Consider the following 21,664-nt stretch of genomic DNA (forward strand, 5'->3'; position numbering starts at 1 on the left):
CCACTCTGACCTTATCCACCTTTACCTCTTCCCTCACTATATACCCCGGTGTTTCTCTCCCCACCCCAAGCACCAATCTCCAGTATCTAGCTTGCACGTCCTCCAGCATTGCCTGCTCTCTCCATCCCATACCTCTGCCCCATACATCACACTGCTAACCAGACCTTCAAACATAATCTTCCTCGCTGCCACATTCCTTCCAAAGACTCTCTTCCCCCAACCCCATACTTGTCCCCTCACCTTATTCGCCTTTTTTGCCATAGCTATCACACCCTGTTGTCCTCCCTAAACACATACCCCAAGTAAGTATACTCCCTAACCTCCTCGATCTCTTTTCCCTCCCATCTCCAGTTTTCTGTTCTTTTTCTCCCACCCTTACAAAACTTCATCATCCTTGTCTTCCCCACATTCACTTCCAGCCCATTCCCCCTAAAATATCTTTCCAATGTCTTTATCATATTTTTCATCTCCGCCGCTTCTCTCGCCATGACCACAATGTCATCCGCGTATGCTAACATATGCACCTTTCTACCTCCCACCACCAACCCTGGTGGGATTTTTTGCCCCTTTCCAATCTATCCTCCAGGTCCGCTGTATACAGTGCAAACAGACTTGGGCTCAGCGGACATCCCTGCATCAGTCCCTTCGTCGTCCAGAACACGTCGCTCAGCTTATCTCCCACTTTTATCCTAGCCATAGTCTCCATGTATATTTCCTTCACTCTCGCAATTAGGTGTTCCGTGATCCCCCTCCTTCCACAACTTTTCCCTATCTACCTTATCAAAAGCCGCCTTCAAATCTATAAACAGGGCGTACAATTTCCCTCCCTTCTTATCCAGCTCTCTATCTGCCAGATGCTTCAACACGTACACGTTGTCGATTGCTCCCCTTCCCTTCCGAAAGCCTGCCTGCCCATCCGGCAAAATTCCCCCCAACTCCATCTCCTCCTCCAGTCTTCCCAGCAGTATCTTCGTGTATACCTTGTATGCCGAGTCTAGTAGGTTAATTCCTCTGTAGCTCTCTACCCTTCCCTTATTACCCTTTTTAGGTTTTTGAGTTATTAGTATTTTATCGGTTTATCATTTGAGATAGACAAAAATATTTTCAACAAAAGTTGTGTTTAACTCACCACTTTCTATAACGTAAAATTATTTTCTTTTATACAGGATGTGTTGCATTTAGGTGTGACGGCAAACATGTAACTTTTTTTAAATGGAACGCCCTGTATATTTGAGCCGTTTATTTTGAAAGTGACCCAAGTCCATTTTTATCTTTTTTCAAGTTAACTGTGGTGACATTTATAATTTATATTGAACTGTCAAAAAAAAAATCGACATTGAAATATATTTAATACATTTGAAAATTTTGTAACACGTACATTTTCATAATAATATAAATATTGAAAATCATAATTTTGAAAGTGACCTAAGTCCACTTTTTATTGATAATGTCAAAAAGTGCGGCCCAAAATCTTGAAAGCAGTGATGAAGGTAATTTAAATTATATTACAATATTGAATTAAATTTTAGAGAATAATATTCAATTAAAGAAATTATTAAACCCATGGGAAAAGATAAAATCACAAGAGTACTTGATTCTGAAAGTGAAGAAGAATTAAAATCATACAACAAATATAGAAAAAGAAAGATAATTTTAGAACTTCATTCTTCAACAGAGGAAGAGGAACTAATTGAGAATGAAAATTTACAAAACAACAGCTTCAGAGAAGGATTCAGAGAAAACAGAAGTGATACTTATATTCAGAAACTTCGTAAAATTAAACGAAATTCGGGGATACACAAGCGAGAAATTATACCTGCCAAAGTTTTTCAAAATAAAGATTGCCAATGTCGAATAGACAAAATTGTGGTAATCATGATCGATTCCAGTTAATCAATTTTTTAATTTTTTTTCTTTAAATTTTTACTATTTTTAAACAGCTTACTATCAACTTCATTAAATATATATGCAGCAATGTTAGTAATAGAACAGGAAATTGTGATTCGGATTTTATCAAATTCTGGCCAGGTGTAAAATTAAGTACAAAATTAATTCAATTACCTGCTTCTGTTATGAAATTCCGCCCATTTTACCCGATTATTATCGCTTTTTCAATAAAGTTGTGCAAATTTTAAATTATTCACTGACCATAATTTTACAATGCAGACCTTTTGAGATTATAGCTTACAATAGTATATTATTATATGAGCATATAATGAGGGCTATTATTCACGAAGGTTAAGTTTATGTCACGAGCGTAGCGAGTGGCATAATTAACCTGAGTGAATAATAGCTCATTATATGCGAGTAGAATACTATACTTTGTCCACGACTACCTTATGAATGAGTTTTCTAAAACAAAATGGTAGTCATTTTTCACGGAGTGAATAATAGCGGTGAATAATAATCATTATCCACGGGTAGCCATCTTGACCAGACTAATAATAATTATTTGAAACGTTAAAAGTTCAAAAAACGTCAATTTAATTCAATTTTTTAGGAGTTTCTAAATGTTTGACATTATAAAAACCTAAACAAATTCCTTTTTTCGTATGATTTAAGCATAAATTAATTAATTTTCCTAAAGAAAACGACGTTTTATAAAACTCACATTTAATTTTGACAAATTGTTATGAAGTTGGTTACAGTTAGTAACATTGAATTTGTGTTACATTGACGTTTAACCTTTATTCAAAAATTTATTTAAAAAATAAATTTATGGAATCAATTTTAATAGTCGTGGACAAATATTATTTTTATGTTAACTGTTTGTATAATCCTGTTGAGCAAATAACAATTTGCATATATTTGCCTAGATATTTTCTAATAACCCTTGATTTAATTGCTGACCAGGTACTATTGTTGTTTTTATAGCCTACAAGAACATATTATGCTGTCAACTGTTACTGACGGAATATTGAAAAAAACATTTAATTAACACCCATTGTTTAATGTTATTTTTTTTTATATTCTAATTTCTATAACACTAATTAATTCTATCCGCTGTTGGATAATAAAGTTTATTTATGTTACTATGTTTCGCCTTTTATTTTGGATTAATATTGTTTTTTAAACATCGATACAATTAATATACGCATAATATCCGTAAACCACTTACTAAATTACATTGAAAAAAAATTTCATAATTAGCGCCGTCTATGAGGCGGATGGCAAAGCTTTGTTTTATTGATTTATATAGATTCCTTTACGAATTCCCAATATTTTGATGAAATCGCACATTTTTCGTTTTACCCAAATTTTGAGATAATAACAATTTAATTTTACGTCTACTTACACGTAACCTCTTCCTACATTCTACTAGTATCCTTGAAGCGTTGGCATCTCAATTTAATGTTTAATTTCTCGTAAAGTAGCTATACATCAAGTGTTATTTATGACAAACTTTAGGATTTTTTTTATGTTACAAATACAGCAATGTTAAAACGCGGAACACTTCAATGTGTAGAAAAATGTGTGTACTTCAATTCTGTGTATTCACTTTTCCATAATAATTTGCCATTAAGTTGTATTTTGGGGAAAAATTAACCTCTACCAGCACATACAAAAATGGCCATTTAAACGCCCCCTTAAGTGAAATACACTGTATAAATAAGAGCATAGAAATGTCAATTCTTCCAATGACGTCACAGTAAGGCCTTTGCGGGGGATAAGTTCATAACAACAATGTACATATGGAATGGATAACCTTATACAGAATATACAGTATGTTTGTTAAATGAACCTTGTATTCCAGTAGAGACGCTAATGTCCTCTCACGGTGAGATTGTGACATATAATCAGTTATACCAACTGATCAAAGGGTTCTAAAGTCTTTTCAGGGTGGTTCAACTCAATACATTACAACTGAAATCAGTTATTAGTATTAGTCCATTTCAGTAGATGGCGCTAACCGTTCATTTTGAAATATCTAGAACGAAGTTAGGCACAATTCAAGGTTAATTCAAATTTCAAATCGCGTACTTCTGACAGTTTTCCACCATTTTGTTTTCTGACAGATTTCAACAGTTTTGTCAAGTGTGGTCTTAAGTTGAGTTTACGTTTCGTTTCTTCCATTTTCTATTTTCATCTAGGTATCTTTTTGAACAGAATATTAAACAGTCTTTTTCAAGACTCTTTGTTCTTTGTGGATCATTTATTAGAACAACATACAGGTAAGTGTGAATTACATTTAATAACCTCAAATGTATAAAAATTTCATTTATTAATTGTTAGATATATACGGATAAATATATACTTTGGTTGAGAGGTTGTACGGTTACTGGGTGTGACGACAGGATATGCAGTCGACACCGATTTCCAAATCCATGTAAGCAGTTGAATAGATTTGATGAATGGGTGAAGGCAACTGGTAACTCAAAATTAGTTATGTTGGAACCCAAGAGAGTATACGAGTCATATAGAGTTTGTCATAGGCATTTTACCAAGGCCGACAAAACTAGTAATATGTACTTAAGGAAGAATTGCGTGCCTTCGTTGTTTTTGCCAGGTTAATTTTTTTTATATGTTAATATGTTTATGATACAACAAGCAAGTTAAACTAAAGGCTGACGTTTTGAGTATCAAAAAATTCATGTATTTAAATATTAATTTAGGTCCCAGGGTATCTGTTCCTGTTCCATCACCTGCGCCACAGATTGATGAAGCCACATCTGCATCGTTGGATGCTCTCAATGGTGTAACACCACCTAAAATAATGCGATTTTCAACTCCAATTTGTTCATCATCCAAAGAATCACGTAAGTAATTATTTGATTAAATGTTACCGTTGAGCAATAAAAATTATTAATGATATAGTGGAAGACCAACCGTTGTATGTCACTGGCATTCAGCAGTTGAACTACACCTTGGGATTTCCCACTTGTTTAGTATTAATTCGTTTCATGAAATTGTGATATGGTTATGTTGTTGTATAGGTGGGAAATAAAGGCATTATTATTATATATATGTCAATTTTTATATACAGGTCCTAACCCAATCCCACACAATAATCCTGTCCCTGCTCGTGCGAAGAAATTACGACGGATGATCATGACGACGCAAGAGAAGATTTTACGTTGTTCCACGAAACAGCTACGACGAAATCTTGCTGTATCGCGATTTCGTAATCGTAACTTTAAAGTACGTTTGCGACAAGCTCAACTTGCATTGAAAAATGTTCCATTAAGAAAGATGGCACACCTGAACAAAAACGTAGTTCTATTTTGCGAGATGCAATTACGAATTTCAAGAAATCGTGCAAAGGGTCGCCGTTTTAGTGACGATGAAAAATTGCTTTGTCTTAGCATTTACAAGCAGTCTGGACGATGTTATCGATACTTGAGTAAGTTATTTAATTTACCGTGCAAAAATATTTTTGTAGCCATGTCAACACGACTGAAGTGCCAAGCGGGCATAAACGAATCGCTCTTCAAAAACATAAAAACTATTGTCGAAAAATTTTCAAATAAAGATAAAATATGCTTATTAATGTTTGATGAAGTGAAATTAACACCTCACCTCGATTACAATGGCAAGGTAGATTGCATCTACGGTTTTGAGGATTATGGGGAGTTGAAATCAAATAAATTCGGCGAATATGCTCTCGTGTTCGAACTACAAGGAGTTGCAAGAAAATGGATACAACCCGTGGCATACATATTGTCTGGTGGACCTGCAAAAAGTATCAAAATAGCGAATTTGATTACGCAAGTAATTGGTAAGGCAAAAACCAGCGGCTTGAGTAGCTGCTTGAATCAAGCAGCTGTTAACCATTTAATTGGAAAGAATGCAGAAAAAGTAATAAACATAGATGGAGACGTTATTATTCCCATTTTTGACCTACCCCCCACCCCACCTAATTAAAGGGATAAGAAACAATCTCCTAAACAAAAACTTGGTGTGGGAGGAAAATCGGATAAAATATACCGCCCAGTGGCCGCATATTATATCTGCGTATAAAATTGATGCTGCTAGTGGCCATCTGCGGGCATTGAGAAAAGTTACAGACCAACATGTTTTGCCAGATAAGCTAAAAAAAATGAAAGTTTCATGTTGCACACAAGTTCTAAGCCATACAATGGCAGCCACAATTGCGATAATGGCACGTAATAGTAAGTATTAGCTAATCAAAGAAATATAGTTATTTAATTAATTACGTTGAATTTCTAGGTGAAATGAGTTTGGATGGGCGAACAGTGATGGAGAAGAATGGTGAAGAAACGGCCAATGTTATAAAATTTTTTGATAATTTATTTGATTCTTTAAATGGATCAAGTACTTTTAATAAAGAAGGCAAGCCATTGAAAGCGGCAGTATCAGCAAAGAGTGGACATGAGGAATTTTGGAGAAAATCTATAAGTTCACTGAAAAACATGTATTTTGTGGACAAAAATTCCGTAAAAGTAATTCCACCCACACTAAAAAATTTAATTTTTACATTAAAAAATTTTATTAAATTGTCCACATCACTTCGTAAATCAGGACTCCAATTTTTCTTGGCACGGCGATTCAACCAGGATGCACTCGAAAATTTTTTTGGGCAAATTCGTCAGCACCGAGGTCGAAATATTAATCCAAACGCCAGACAATTTAGCGAATCATTTAGATCATTATTAGTGCGCAATCATTCAATCAATAAATAATCATTCTTTGGGAGGGAATTGTGAAGCAGGTAGCGATGTAAATTTATTAACTTTAAAAACGTTTTTTGCAAAAAATGAAGATATTAATCAGCCATTTGAGTCACTAAATTTACTTCAAAATACCATCAGTATAGACAAAATTCAACGAGGAATTGATATATCTATATTTGGGTCTGTGGCTGGCTATGTTGCCAAAAAAGCCACAGCTAAATTTAAGTGTCCGTTTTGTAAACTACATATTTTGGAAAACAATCCACAAGAAAATTATGCAGCAAACAAACTGATATTTCGCAAAAAATACGGAACATCTAAATTGTTTTATTGCAATGAATCATTTTTATCAACTTTAATAAAATGTTATGAAATTGCATTAAATATACTGCATAATCATTTCGTCAGTAGTACTAATATTTCAAAATTTATTATTAAAACTATTTTAGATAATGTTACATTTTCTTTTATGTGTGATCATCGCGAAAAAATAATTTACTACATTTTAAATATATTTATTAAATTATTAATTTACCACTTTTGTAAATGTGCAAACAAAGTACTTGCTAAAAAAGATTCTCGTTCATCAGACGGTATTATATTTGAAAATGCCATGAAAATAGCAAATAAAACAAGAAAATTTTAAGCTAATGTCTTTTATTTTCGTTAATTCTTGTTTTAAAATCAATCTCCTCTTCACAATAAGTGAGTTGTATAAATACATATTATTACGTATTCAAATAACTCGCTTATTGTGAAGTGGCGATTGAAATAATTACGTTAAAATTGAAAGTAAAATAAATTCTAATTCGAATATCGCGGGGTTTGTGTCATTAGTTTTAGTCCATTTCACTAGGTGGCGCTTTTGTTTGAAGGAGGCAGTTTATACTGACGTGATGACCTTCTATAATAAACATATTATATTATATTTTCTATGAGTCTTTTATAAAAAGAAAAAATAAAAATACATCATATTTTAATCGTTTACTTCAATTCATTTTTTATTTCAAATTTTTAACCACTATTTACACACGTAATGTACAAGCGATCCGAACTTACACGGAATAAATACGAAAGAAAAAAAGAAACAAAATCTTCGTGGTTCTTTTTATAAAAAAAACTTTCAAGCCACATAACTATACTCTTCACTCGAATGAGGCGTTCTTTCTATATATTGTTTATCGATCAGCGCTTCGATACACTTCTTAATCATCGGGATGCTTGGAGCGAACGATGACCTACTTTGTGCGCAAACCTAAAATTAATTTAATCATTACAAAAATTAATTGAGATTAAAATTTAATTTCAATTAACCTCTTGTATTAAAACGTTGTGTTTCAAAATCTTCCTCGCTTTCATAATCCTAACGATAGCTGCTTGGAGATATAATTTCCTATCCTCCTCAACCGAGTTCATGGTGTGCTCAACCTCCGCGGGCGATTCTTTTTGAACAGCCGCGGTGATTCTAAACCGCGTCCTTTTATTCGTATATTCCAAATTTAAGCGCAACACCGTGTCGGGTTTTAACTCATCCCCGCCTCCAGCATCGTTATCAACCAACAAAATTTTCGAATCAACCAAACTCACCGCGTGTCTTTGAAATTGTTCCGCGTTTAACTGCAACGTTTCTTTAATTTCATTACACGTTAACGAATCGGCGTTTTCAAACAACAATAAAATCGCCATTTGGAACGTTTGGACCGTAATAATATAGGGTTTTTTTAAATAACCGATTCTTAATTCGGCCTGGCAGAGATGATGGAGCCACGTTAATTTCCTCCCGTTGAAATGTTCGTGGTAAAACGACTCGAAATTTTGAACGCTCCGCTCTAATTGTTGTGGTAACGCGAAAGAAGTAACAACGGCTTGGCCTAAAGGCCACGCGCCCGCTTGCAACACATAAATACTAAAATTAATCCCCAAATCGACGTTTTTCTTCGTCAAATACGCGCTAAATTTGTTGTTTAAATCCGCGGAAACCGACATGTCCGTAAACATCCGATGTAATTTGCTCGTAAATTCGTAACCGCACGCGTGTTTTAATTTGTTAATCATCGATTCTTCGCCGTCCATGCTTTGGGTTAATTGGTGAATGAGTCTTTTCGCTAACATGCGGCTATAAAATTTTTGAAAGACGTCTTTATCGTCGATATATTTAAAGATAGTGATGCTGTTGGTGAGTTTTTCGTCGATGTCTTGCTCGCTGATTCCTTTACTCGATTTTTTAAGGAGTGTGTCGCAATATTTCGCCAATAATTCCGGGCTACGACACGGGCTTCTCCCCGAATTCGGGCGATGATTAATCACGGAACTACACGCTTTGTCTAAGGCTCCCATAAAATTTTGGTCGGACTTAAAAACCTCCTTAATTTGCTTTTTGTATTTATTATAAACTTCTAAGAGGTTCTCAACGAAACTTATATGAACGTTTTCTCCTTGTAAATTCAAAATAGCCTTTAAACAAAAAAATTATTAATAATTTATTACGAATTAAATGAATTCATTTAATTTACCGCCAATCCCTGATTTTTAATATGATTAAGAACGATTTCAACCAAAACGTTGAGTCCGTTCGGAACACTTTTTAATAAACTATACATATTAGAGAGATCTTGCGCTTGCTCCGCCTCGACCATACTCGTACACTCACTATATAAAAACACCAAATGCTCCGCGACCATGTGCGTCTCACACCGTTGAGTCACCTTCGCTATCGAGCTTTGATGCAAAAATTTTTGAGCCCTCTTAACCTCCTCATCGATTTTCGCAATCACTTTTTCCATGTAAAGGCTAACGTTTCGCTCTTCTAATAACCGGGTCGCGTCGCGTTTATAATGCTCCCCGCTGGCGTCTAAAAACGGTTGTTCGAATAACTCCTGGTAAAGTTGCAGTTGCCCCTTTTTCTTGTAACTTTGCACCTCGACGAAACTCAAGATCGTGCCGCGAACCGCTTCCAAAGCTATGCTCATTGGAAATTGGCTACGATCTTGTTCTATGCATTCCAATAGGAGTTTTACTAATTTTGTGCCTAATGGGGTTATCATCCCTGTTTTCCAAACTTCTAACGCTAATTCGCCTATTTCCATTTGTTCACCTAGAAAAAGGAGATATTAAATTTTTGATGCTCCTGAAGATGTGAAATTAATGAAATCGGCACATAATAAATAAAATTTATATCAGTAATAAGTGTAAATTTTTTAATTTTATTTGATATACAGAGTGTCTCACGTAACTTTTTTAGGTTCCACTATTCGTACAATTTTGAAATTTTGGTAGTATGGGTTGTTCAGTCGGAACTTTCGATCTAAAATATTTTCAAGATGGCTACCACTTCCGGTACCGAAAGTAGACCATAACTTCGTTATTTTAAATGGGATCATATAGTTTTTATTGCACCTTTTAATTGTACGTAAAAAAATATGTTGACTCGTTGACTTTCGAGTTATTTTGATTTTAACACTTTACCGACCGCTAGCCTATTAATCGGCTTTTTGTTGCCGACGTTTACCGACCGATCGCCTATTAATAGGCTTTTTGTTGCCGATGCTTACCGACCGATCGCCTATTAATCGGCTTTTATATCGCGCGTACCTAAAAACAGCCGAGCGCTCGGTTCCCACGGCAATTAACAATTGTTACTTATTTAACTTGTTTTATTGAGATACATTGCTCATTTGCGTTCATTGCGTTGCTTCGTAAACTCAGATTTTCACACCGTTTTTAAAAAATGTACCGTTTACGATGAGCGAAAAAAAATTGTATTGGAGAGTTTTATTTAGACGATTTATCAGATTGTCCTCACAGTTATTCAGGAAGTGATAGTGGTGACGAAAGTGATGGCAGCGATATAATAATTCGAAAGCGGGGTTCTGTATTGCCACTAAGATGCAGTGATTCAGAAGACGACGAGATAAGTAACAACGAAGACGATACAAATAACATTGAAGATGACGATGATATATGGTTGACAGAAGATGAAGCAGTAATTTTGGAACCTTTTGAAGGCAGCCCTGGCATAAAAATTATGCCTAGTTCTACAGAAAATGTGATGGATAGCGTCAATTTATTTATTGGAATGGACTTTTTCGAACACTTAGTGAAGGAATCCAACAGATATCATTACCAGACGATACAAAAGTATAAAATTCCATCAAAAGCGAAAAAGTGGACAGATATAACGGTAACGGAAATGAAAAAATTTTTAGGACTAATAGTTCTAATGGGTCAGATAAAAAAAGACGTGTTCTACGACTATTGGTCAACAGATCCAAGTATAGAAACTCTATTCTTTTCGCAAGTCATGAGCAGAAACAGATTTGTGCAAATAATGCAGAGCTGGCATTTTTGCAATAACGACAACATCCCTCACAATGCACATAGGCTTGCTAAAATCGAGCCTGTCATTGATTATTTGCAGCAAAAATTTAACGATGTATATAAGCCCAATCAGCAATTATCTTTGGATGAATGTATAATTCCGTGGAGAGGTCGGTTATCCATTAAAACGTACAATCCGGCAAAAATTACAAAATACGGAATACTTGTAAGAATGGTGTGCGAAGCTGTCACAGGATACATATGCAATTTTCACGTGTATGCTGCTGATGGCAAAAAATTGGAAAATACGGTTTTAACGGCTATTGAACCATATAAAAACATATGGCACCACATTTATCAAGATAATTATTATAAAAGCGTCAAGATGGCTAAAATTCTACTGCGAAATAAAGTGCGAGTGTGCGGAACCATTCGAAAAAATAGAGGTCTTCCTCCATCTCTACAAATATTACGCCTTTCAAGAGGTCAGCACAAATTTCGTAGGAATCGTCAAATTTTGTTAGAAGTATGGAATAATGGCAAAAGGAATGTAAATATGATATCTTCTATACATTCTGCACAATTGACGGAATCCACAAGCAGAAGTAAAAGATCAAATGCTCCAATACAAAAGCCTAATTCCATCATAGATTATAACAGATATATGAAGGGCGATGATCGCGCGGACCAATATCTTGCATACTATTCCATTTTCAGAAAAACAAAAAAATGGACTAAACGGGTTGTAATGTTTTTTATAAACTGTGCGCTTTTTAATTCATTTAAAGCATACACAGTTTTAAATGGAAAAAGTATTACGTACAAGAATTTCTTGCACAAGGTGGCAGTTTCATGGATAGAAGATAATGAAACTAATTATATGGAACAAGACGACAATACACCTAGTTCTGCACCCACAAGGAGAGCACCCAAATTTGACAATCCCGGAAGACTTTCGAATTTCGGGCAACATAAACTTATAAATATAGTAACTAACGGTAAAAGTGTGAAACCCCAAAGACAATGTAGAGTTTGTGCTGTTCAAAAGAAAAGAAGTAGAACATGTTTTGTTTGTAAATTTTGCAATGTTCCATTACATAAAGGTAACTGTTTTGAACGATATCATACCTTGAAAAAGTATTAATTATTTATTGTTGAAATATTATAATATATATATATATATATATATATGTGGGATTCCCCCTTGAAAGCGCTAACGAATAAGAAGATCGAACCGTCGAACAGTTGCCTCTGAGATCCCGAAGAGCAACAGTCGTATTTGTAAAACGTTCCGATTGTATTAATATTATTTTATTTCAAATTACAAGTTTTAAAGTGTACCGCTAGAAATGATTAAAATAAACATTATTTTATTATGAAGTGAAAGTTTAATAAAAACACCCCTAGAAATAAATTAAATAGAACGTGAACCCTACACAATTTGGAGGCTCGTCCGCGATAATTTAAAATAAAAGAAAAACAGCAGTTTCGTGAGGAAAAGCGACGACGAAAATTCTGCGAAAAAAGCAAAGTTTGGTGAAGAAAAGCGACGAAGAAAATTCTGTAAACTTTGTGAAGAAGGCGGATCGTACGCAAGTTCGGCAAGACGTGCGAAGAAAAAACACAACCAGACGGCGACAACGAAGATCGATAAAATAACGGCTGTAGGCATCGACCACTGACGGGAACCAAGACTAGATAACGACGCGGGATCTTCTCAATTCAAGGGCACACAGATAAGTTGCATGCTTTTCTTTTAACTTTCGAAAAAAAATGGATCGTTTAGGCAATAATTTAGCTATTGAACGAAACATAACGAACGGAACAACGGCGACGATAAGAGCATGTCATAGATTAGTTTATGAAAACGACGGAGATCGAAATAATAGAAAAAGACTACGCGAATTTAAAGGTTTTGTTTTTCAAAATGACGACGAAAAAAAAAAGAAATTAGATTACGCTACAAAAAATTTGACGTTAGGAGATTTAAATTTAATTTGTAATTTATTGGAAATTCCAAACGACGCTGATAACAAAGAAGAATTGGTAAAAGTATTATGTACGCGATTATCTGATTTAAGTTTGTTAGCAAAAGACGATAAAACAAATGATGACGACGATGATGACGAAGATAATGATGACGATGACGACAATAGCGACGCAGGAAACAATGACGCTGTTTCCCGAACGAAGAAAACGACACCGAAATTCGTTTTAACGTTTAAAGACGTGGAAGACGCTGTTTCAACGTTTAATGGAAGTGACACGTGTTCATTAGAGAAATGGTTAGACGAGTTTGAAGAAACCGCTTTATTAATGTGTTGGAGCGACGTAGAAAAATTGGTATACGGAAAAAAATTATTGAAAGATGACGCGCTTCTGTTTATAAAATCAGAACCAATAATTAAAACTTGGAAAGCACTGAAAGACAGTTTGCAGAAAGAATTTGGACAGACAATCAATAGCGCTGCTTTACACAAGATGTTAGCAACCAGGAAAAAACGAAAGGAAGAGACGTTAACTGAGTACCTTCTTCAAATGCGACAAATTGCGGCACGAGGCTACATCGAACAGGACGCTTTGATTGATTACATTATCGATGGAATTATTGACGACGAAGCAAATAAAACTATTTTATACGGCGCGAGTTGCATGAATGATTTTAAAACGAAACTTAAGATTTACGAAAAAATGAAATCTAAACAATCTAAAGATAGACGGGAGTATAAAGACAAGAACATAAAGGAAGACAACCCAAAGACTAGGAAACCTGAACGCGAAGAAAAGGGACCTATTCCGACATGTTTTAACTGCGGAAGGAAGGGACATCTGTCAAGAAATTGTCACGATAAGGAAAAGGGAATAAAATGTTTCAGATGCAATAATTTTGGTCATATTGCTAAAAACTACCAATCACACGATAACCAGAAGAAGCAATCGTACGTCATAAAAGAAACTAAAGAAGAAAAACCAGGCTACAAGCAGTTATATCTTAACAACAAATTATTCTGTGGATTTATAGACACTGGAAGCGACTTGAATTTAATTAAAGTTAGTAGCTATTTAAAATTAGGCTCGCCAAATTTCGAAGAGACATCAGTTTCTTTGCGAGGACTGGGCAAAAACACGGTATTTGCTATGGGTAAATTCAACGGTAATATAAACGTAGACGAGTGTGGATTTAAAACGACTGTACACATACTACCTGATGATGCCATGCCCATGGATTTGCTTATTGGTAAGCCGATATTAGAAAAAGTGACGTTGACAATATCTTCTAACGAAATTAGATTTTGTAATCATCTACCAAAGGAAGAAATAGGTGTCTCTGAGGAAAATGAAATATTTCTGATAAACACAGAAAATGATTTAGATGTTGGTAGATACGAATATTACGACAAAGTTCAACAGTTGATTGAAAACTACAAACCAAAGAAATGTTCAACTTCAACAAACATACAGACGAAAATTATTTTACAAGATGATGCACCAGTTTATCAAGCACCGAGAAGATTATCAATGCCAGAAAGATATGAGGTAGGCAGGCAAATTGAAAATTGGTTGAAGGACGGCATCATAAGAGAGAGTACATCGGATTTCGCCAGCCCTATTGTACTTGTAAAGAAGAAAGACGGAAGTACTCGCATTTGTGTTGATTATCGTAAGTTGAATAGGAAGATAACAAAAGATCGTTACCCTCTTCCTGTAATAGAGGATCACATTGATTTGTTGGCTGACGCAAGAATCTTTACAACATTGGATTTGAAAAATGGATTTTTCCATGTTCCTATAGCCGAAGAAAGTGTGAGATATACTTCATTCGTAACTCCAGGTGGACAGTATGAATTTCTACGTACTCCGTTTGGTCTGTGCAATTCGCCAGCAGTGTTTCAACGTTACATAAACAATGTTTTCAAAGACTTAATTCAAGAAAGAGTCGTGATTTTGTACATGGATGATATTATTATACCAGCGAGTGACGTTAATCAGGCTTTTGCGAGATTAGAAAAAGTTTTAAAGATAGCGATGGACAATGGATTAGAATTCAAATGGAAGAAATGTCAATTTATTAAAAGCACGGTAGAATATTTAGGACATGAAATAGAAAATGGTTTTGTTAAACCAGCAAAACAAAAAATTAAGGCTGTTGTGAATTTTCCAAAACCGACAACAATAAAACAAATTCAAAGTTTTCTGGGCCTTACTGGTTATTTCAGAAAGTACATCGCTGAGTATTCTTTGATTGCAAAACCGTTAAGCGATATGTTAAGGCAAGACAAAAAGCTTGTATTTGGAAAAGAAGAAGAGCAAGCGTTTGAGACTCTTAAACAGATTCTAACTAGTGAACCAGTATTGAAAATTTTTAACTATTACAATGAAACTGAACTACATGTAGATGCAAGCAAAGAAGGCTTTGGGGCAGTGTTGCTGCAGAAAGACCAAGATGATGGAAAGTTATATCCAGTTTATTATTGTAGTAGAAAAACGACAGACGCACAAAAAAGGTATCACAGCTATGAACTTGAGGTACTTGCTATAATAGAAGCACTAAAGAAATTTCGAGTTTATTTATTGGGAAGTAATTTTAAAATATCAACTGACTGTGCAGCATTTGCAGCAACAATGAAAAAGAAAGACCTTTGCACAAGAGTTGCACGATGGGCCTTGTTACTAGAAGAATTTGACTACACGATTGAACATCGGCCTGGACATCGAATGAAACATTGCGATGCTCTAAGTCGAAATCCAATAACGATGATAGTACAGACTGGATTTTTGGAACGAATGGCAAGGGCTCAAATGGATGATGAACATTTACGAACCATAATGAAGATCTTAGAAAGTAACGAATACGAAAACTATGAAATAACTAAGAACATCCTTTATAAAAATATTGATGGCCAAAAATTATTAGTTATTCCAACTTACATGCAACAGCAAATAATAAAAGAAGCTCATGAAAATGGTCATTTTGCATTAAAAAAGACGAAGGAATTAATTAGAAGAGATTATTACATACCAAATTTAGATGACAAAATTAAGAAAGTGATTCAAAACTGCATACGATGTATACTTGTGGAGAGAAAATCGGGAAAATCTGAAGGATTGTTGAATCCCATAGAGAAAGGCGACCTTCCATTGCACACTTATCACATTGATCATTTAGGTCCAATGGCTAAAACTTCTAAAAACTATAAATATTTGTTTGTTATCATCGACGCTTTCACAAAATTTGTATGGATTTATCCGACGAAGACTACCAATACAAAAGAAGTATTAGATAAGCTTAAACTACAGAAACCAACTTTTGGAAATCCTGCAATCATAGTATCCGATCGAGGCACTGCCTTTACGTCAAAAGAATTCGAAGACTACTGCATTCAAGAAAAGATCCGGCACGTAACCATTACAACAGGTATCCCACGAGGAAACGGGCAAGTAGAGCGGATTAACCGGATAATTATACCAGTGATATCAAAGTTAGCGATTGACTAGCCAGAGAGTTGGTATAAACAAGTATGGAAAGTTCAAGAAGTCATCAATAGCACGTACCAACGAAGTGTTAATACCACACCTTTCCAACTAATGTTTGGCGTACCCATGAAAAGACGTGAAGAATTACAACTAAAGAACATAATTCAAGAAGTATACATGCAGGAATTCAGTGAGGACCGTGAGAGGATGAGAAAAGAAGCCAAAGACCAGATAATGAAGGTGCAAGAAGAAAACCGACGGAACTATAACAAGAAACGGAAAATTGCCACTATATACCATATAGGCGATCTCGTAGCCATCAAGAGAACACAGTTTCAAACCGAATCTAAATTGTTAACTAAATTTTTAGGTCCATATCGGGTTGTTAGAGGTATTGGTCCCGACCGGTATGATGTAGAAAAGGTTGGTAACCACCCAGGTCCGCGAAAGACATCCAGCAGTGCTGACCACATGAAACCCTGGTGTCCAGGCAATCCATTCGAGGCGAATGAATCCCAGGATGGCCGAAATGTGGGATTCCCCCTTGAAAGCGCTAACGAATAAGAAGATCGAACCGTCGAACAGTTGCCTCTGAGATCCCGAAGAGCAACAGTCGTATTTGTAAAACGTTCCGATTGTATTAATATTATTTTATTTCAAATTACAAGTTTTAAAGTGTACCGCTAGAAATGATTAAAATAAACATTATTTTATTATGAAGTGAAAGTTTAATAAAAACACCCCTAGAAATAAATTAAATAGAACGTGAACCCTACATATATATATATATATATATATATATATAGTATGTCATTATATGAATTATAATAGTATTATTACATAATTATTAAACTGAAAACCGTTGTAATAGATAAAATAAACATAATTTATTATTATCGTGAAAATAAAACATTTTATTAAATCTAATTATCCTATAATATGTATATTCCATAATAACAGATGGTGGACAATTCTGTCTGAGCCTACGAAACGCACAGATACTCCAGTGCGATGGTCTACTATCAGTAACTAGAGAGACATAACTTTGAAAAACTGATAACGGTATCCGATATACGCAATTATTTGACATATTTTGGTCAAATCCGCGATGAAATCCATTCAGCCGTTTTCGATACAACGGCGTCTTGCTAAACCGTGATTTTCCGCGAAACGGTATGGAATATCGAAAAAATAAAATATGGCTCTCAATAAGAATACATCAAGCTACCACCTATTCAAAATTGAAATTTTTACGTCAGATACTTTTTGAAAAAAAAAATCGCAAAATGGACAAAGTTGCCGGCAACGTAAAAAATCGGGTACTTTTTTCATTTAACTCGCGATAAAAAGAAAACCGCGGATCCGAAAATTTTCAAATTAACATATGTTACGTAGAAATGTTCAGTTATTATAACAAACTTTTCCGCAATTTTTTTATTCTAAAAGGATAGCTCATTCCCTATACTGCAATGTTAGCGCGCCCCCTCCACTTAATCTGGACGCAGTGACGTAGGCAAACAACCTGCCTGCTGACATCTTGTATTTAGAGCCCTGTAAAGCTGTGTACTTCTGAATACTTTTGCTGCTGTTTAAAGTTAATTACATTGTGCTTTTATTTTAACCTTCGAGCGGGCGCGCTGTTATAAAATTTATCACAATCTTCGTTTTTTTAATATACAGGGTTAGCCAGTGAAACGGGAAGATTGGAGATGGCCTTGACAGCTGGAATGTGAGTGGTGGGGGTATTGGCGGCCGGCTCCTTTCTAAATGCATGTTCCGCCATTTTGTTACGATGGATCGTTGGACCGGTGAACATCGCGGCTACGCGGTTAAAGCGTATTATACGAATGGTGAGAGTTTGGTGAAAACGCTACGTGCTTTTCGACGCCGGTTCCTTCGGATAACGCCATTCGTTCGTGGATAAACAACCTTGAACAAACAAGATCAACGTCTAAAAAACGAGGTGGGAGTGCAAAAATCGTTCGAACCCCTGAAAACATCGCTGCTGTTCAACAGGCAATGCTCAGAAGTCCACGCCGATCAACATGCTCTCCGTCTTGGAATAAGTAACACTTCGGTGAGAAGGATTCCTCGTCAAGATTTACATTTTCACCCATACAAAATACAGATTGTGCAATCTCTCAAACCAAGTGACTATCAGAAACGATTACAATTTTGTGAGGAAATGGCCAGAAGACTTGAAGAAAATGACGACCAAATAAACCATTTGTGGATGAGCGATGAGGCGCATTTCCACCTATCTGGTTTTGTTAATAAACAAAACTTCAGATACTGGTCAGAGGAAAACCCTGGCGTACTTTATGAAACGCCTCTTCATGTATGTGCGCCATGTCGGCAAGAGGAATAATAGGCCCATTTTTTTTCGAGGATGTCAATGGAAGTGCTGTGACTGTTAACTCTGTGCGTTACGTTGAAATGATCCAGAACTCGCCCGTATTCCTGCGAATGAACACAGAATATTCCAACAAGATGGGGCAACAAGCCACACCGCTAGAGTTGCTATGAATGCTTTATTTCCAGGCGGCGTCATTTCCCGAAACGGGGATATCCCTTGGCCCCCTCGCTCTCGAGATTTGTCAACCTGCGACTTTTTTTTATGGGGTTTCTTAAAAACAAGAGTTTTTCAGAACGATCCACCCAGAACTATCCCAGCCCTAAAACAACGAATTCGGGACGAAATTGAAGGAATACCAGTCAATATGCTGCAAAATGTCATGGGAAACTTCCAGGCCCGGCTGCAGAAGTGCATAGATTCCAATGGAAGACATATGGCAGATGTTATATTCAAAAAATAAAATTTTCTTTTATAGTACAGTAAATGGCTATCTTTGTACTTTATGTTTATAACCATTAAATCAAAAAAAATAAATTTTCTTAAAGAATTAGTTACTTATTTAAATCTTCCCGTTTCACTGGCTAACCCTGTATTTCCTTATATAATGCATTTGAAACGATTTAACGCTAATGTATTCGTGTAACCATGTATTTTGAACATTATGATGTGAAAATTAAAGAAAAAAAACTATTGTAGTTATATCTACATGTTCCCGTGAGAACTTATAAAGAAGATACGCTGTTTCTGGAAAAGAGATGATAAGAACATTCCATCGTTCATTCCTGAAGCAGATGTTTTACTTAGAATTAAGTTTAATTTCTTTTAGTAAATTCTTTTCCATTGTTAGGAATTAGAATTAGTTTAACCTCCGACTTGTTAAGATCGTTATAATAAATAAAGTTAATTTTTAAAAAGAAACTCTTGCGGTGTTATTAGAAAACTTTGTCGTCGTTTTTACGGCAAAAAAAGGTGTAAAAAATAAGAAATTTACGCTGATTGATAAGGCCGTATTTATATTACGGGATGAATTTATGGTGTAAATGTATTATAAACACGTTTCGAGTCATATGTGAAAGTTTTTGGGTTGTTTGCAGACTTTAGAAAAATACAGGTCCGTAATGAAAGTTTTCTCGGAATCGGAATTTTTTGCTTCATCTGTTCAATATTTCAAACTTTTCAATTTTTTCACTAGTTTGTATAAAAATTCAATATATTCAGGTTTCTTGCGTGTAAATAAGAGACCTGTTGGGACCGGAAACTAAATTTTAAAACGCTATGAGGGTTTGTTTGCACAGGCCGTAATTATTTTTTAGGAGTTATTTACGATTAGTTTTTATGCGTAGGTAATCCTTGGAGGATATTTAGAATACGGTTGTCAATATATAAGTTTAGAGATCAGCGTTACAGTCATTGTGTAAAGTGTCGTTGGAGCGAAAAGAAGTCGTCTTATTCAAAAGTTTTTGTGTTGAAAAAAATATTGAGTGTGTTAAAATATAATAGATAAATGATGGCAGCACCAGAAATATTATCTAAAAGTGACATTGAAAACAACCTTCAACGACTATTTGATAAACCGCAAAAAGAAGAAGAAGATAGTGAAGCCGGAAGTGATTTGAGTGATGAAGAAATTGAAGTGAATAATTTTGACAGCGCATCTGAAGAGAATAATTCTTCTGAAGAGGATGAAGAAAGCATTGAGACATGTATTGAAGATTTTTATGTTGGAAAAGACAATCTCAGCATGTGGAAAAGAACAAAATACGCAAAATCAAGTCGAACTAAAAATATTAACATAATAAAAGAAGTTTCAAGTCCTACTTGTGGTGTAAAAAATCTTAGTGAATTAGAACTATTTCAAAAAATTATCGATAGTATAATGCTTGAAAATATTGTGGCACATAGAAATACTTATACAGGGTGATTTATAACATACGGAGGAGACTAAATGGGTAGGTACTTGAGGTCAAACTGAAGAGATTTTCTTAATAATGTTTTGTTAAAATCTTAATAGTTACATAGATATCGCATGTTAATTTTTTAAATAAGTTAGCGTCAACTTTTGACAACCGCTGATATTCACTAAAGAACAATTAAAATACTTGTCAACGCCATCCTCATTTTTGAAGGAGCTGTCAAAGTAGACAATTTAATTGTTTAGTTTTAATACGTAATTTATGAAAAGAAATAATAGATGTTAATTTATGAAACGGATAATAATAATGTTTTAAATGCAAAATTACAAAATCTCTAAAACAAGAAAATAACATAATAATAATCTCTTTACAACATATGTTCAAAGTCCTTGCATTTCGACGCACAACGAGTCCAATTTAACGATAATCGTGGAAATCGTGGAAGTATGTCCTCTGTAGCGGCAGTGATGCGATGTCGTAGTTCGTCGATTGTATCAACCTCGGTGGCATATACTCTATCCTTCATGAATCCCCATAAAAAAAGTCCAATGGGTTAAGATCGGGACTACGTGATGGCCATGGAATAGGTCCACCTCGACCAATCCATTTTTGCCGAAAAGCATTATCGAGGAAATCTCGTACATTACGACTAAAATGTGCAAGACAACCGTCGTGCATAAGCCACATCTCACGTCGCATAAGTAGCGGAATATCTTCCAGGAGTACTGGCAGATTTTCTTGTAAAAACTGTAAATAAGAAGTTCCATTAAGAGTTCCTGGTAATTCGAAAGGTGCTATTAACGTGTTGTTCACAATTCCCGCCCTTAGATTCACTCTGAATCGTTGTTGAAAAGAGCCTTGACGAATAACGTGTGGATTTTCGTCCGACCACACATGGGAATTGTGAACATTTAGAACACCATTTCTGGTAAAACAGCATTCATCCGTTACCAGTATACTGTCCGCAAAAT

General features: G+C 35.1%; 2 protein-coding genes and 1 long non-coding RNA gene across 9 annotated transcripts in view; 2 read left to right on the forward strand and 1 right to left on the reverse strand.

Moving 5' to 3' along the window:
- Nucleotides 1-1,297: 1,297 nt before the first annotated feature.
- On the forward strand, nucleotides 1,298-2,139 carry LOC139432465 (uncharacterized). Of its 2 annotated transcripts, XR_011642230.1 has the most exons (3): nucleotides 1,307-1,490; nucleotides 1,550-1,869; nucleotides 1,941-2,139. It is a non-coding gene; the product is annotated as an uncharacterized lncRNA (long non-coding RNA). The 2 variants fall into 2 exon arrangements; XR_011642229.1 differs by having other exon boundaries at nucleotides 1,298-1,490; nucleotides 1,550-2,139.
- A 2,115-nt stretch (nucleotides 2,140-4,254) lies between these two features.
- On the forward strand, nucleotides 4,255-5,865 carry LOC139432464 (uncharacterized). Its single transcript, XM_071201017.1, has 3 exons — nucleotides 4,255-4,507; nucleotides 4,614-4,757; nucleotides 4,985-5,865. Exons 1-3 carry the CDS (start codon nucleotides 4,387-4,389, stop codon nucleotides 5,860-5,862), a joined length of 1,143 nt encoding a protein of 380 aa, XP_071057118.1. The 5' UTR covers nucleotides 4,255-4,386; the 3' UTR covers nucleotides 5,863-5,865.
- Nucleotides 5,866-7,601: 1,736 nt separating this feature from the next.
- Nucleotides 7,602-21,664, reverse strand: part of LOC111419461 (cullin 2) — a 28,768-nt gene continuing 14,705 nt past the window's right edge. For all 6 annotated transcript variants that reach the window (XM_023052265.2, XM_023052268.2, XM_023052266.2 and 3 more), the window contains 3 exons: nucleotides 9,146-9,726; nucleotides 7,947-9,086; nucleotides 7,602-7,887 (listed from right to left, as the gene is read on the reverse strand). In XM_023052265.2, the coding sequence (XP_022908033.1) occupies nucleotides 7,756-7,887; nucleotides 7,947-9,086; nucleotides 9,146-9,726 (1,853 nt within the window). In that variant the 3' untranslated portion in view covers nucleotides 7,602-7,755. The remainder of the gene's footprint in view (nucleotides 7,888-7,946; nucleotides 9,087-9,145; nucleotides 9,727-21,664) is intronic.

The sequence above is a fragment of the Onthophagus taurus genome, unplaced genomic scaffold, assembly GCF_036711975.1.
Source record: "Onthophagus taurus isolate NC unplaced genomic scaffold, IU_Otau_3.0 ScKx7SY_15, whole genome shotgun sequence".
In the NCBI taxonomy this organism is placed as follows: Eukaryota; Metazoa; Arthropoda; class Insecta; order Coleoptera; family Scarabaeidae; genus Onthophagus; species Onthophagus taurus.

Excerpts from the sequence above, each read along its gene's own strand:
- LOC139432464 (XM_071201017.1), top strand. The coding sequence starts at position 4,387 with ATGTTGGAACCCAAGAGAGTATACGAGTCATATAGAGTTTGTCATAGG. Across the intron at positions 4,508-4,613 it reads GCCTTCGTTGTTTTTGCCAG|GTCCCAGGGTATCTGTTCCT; the intron begins GTTAATTTTTTT and ends ATATTAATTTAG. Across the intron at positions 4,758-4,984 it reads TTCATCATCCAAAGAATCAC|GTCCTAACCCAATCCCACAC; the intron begins GTAAGTAATTAT and ends TTTTATATACAG.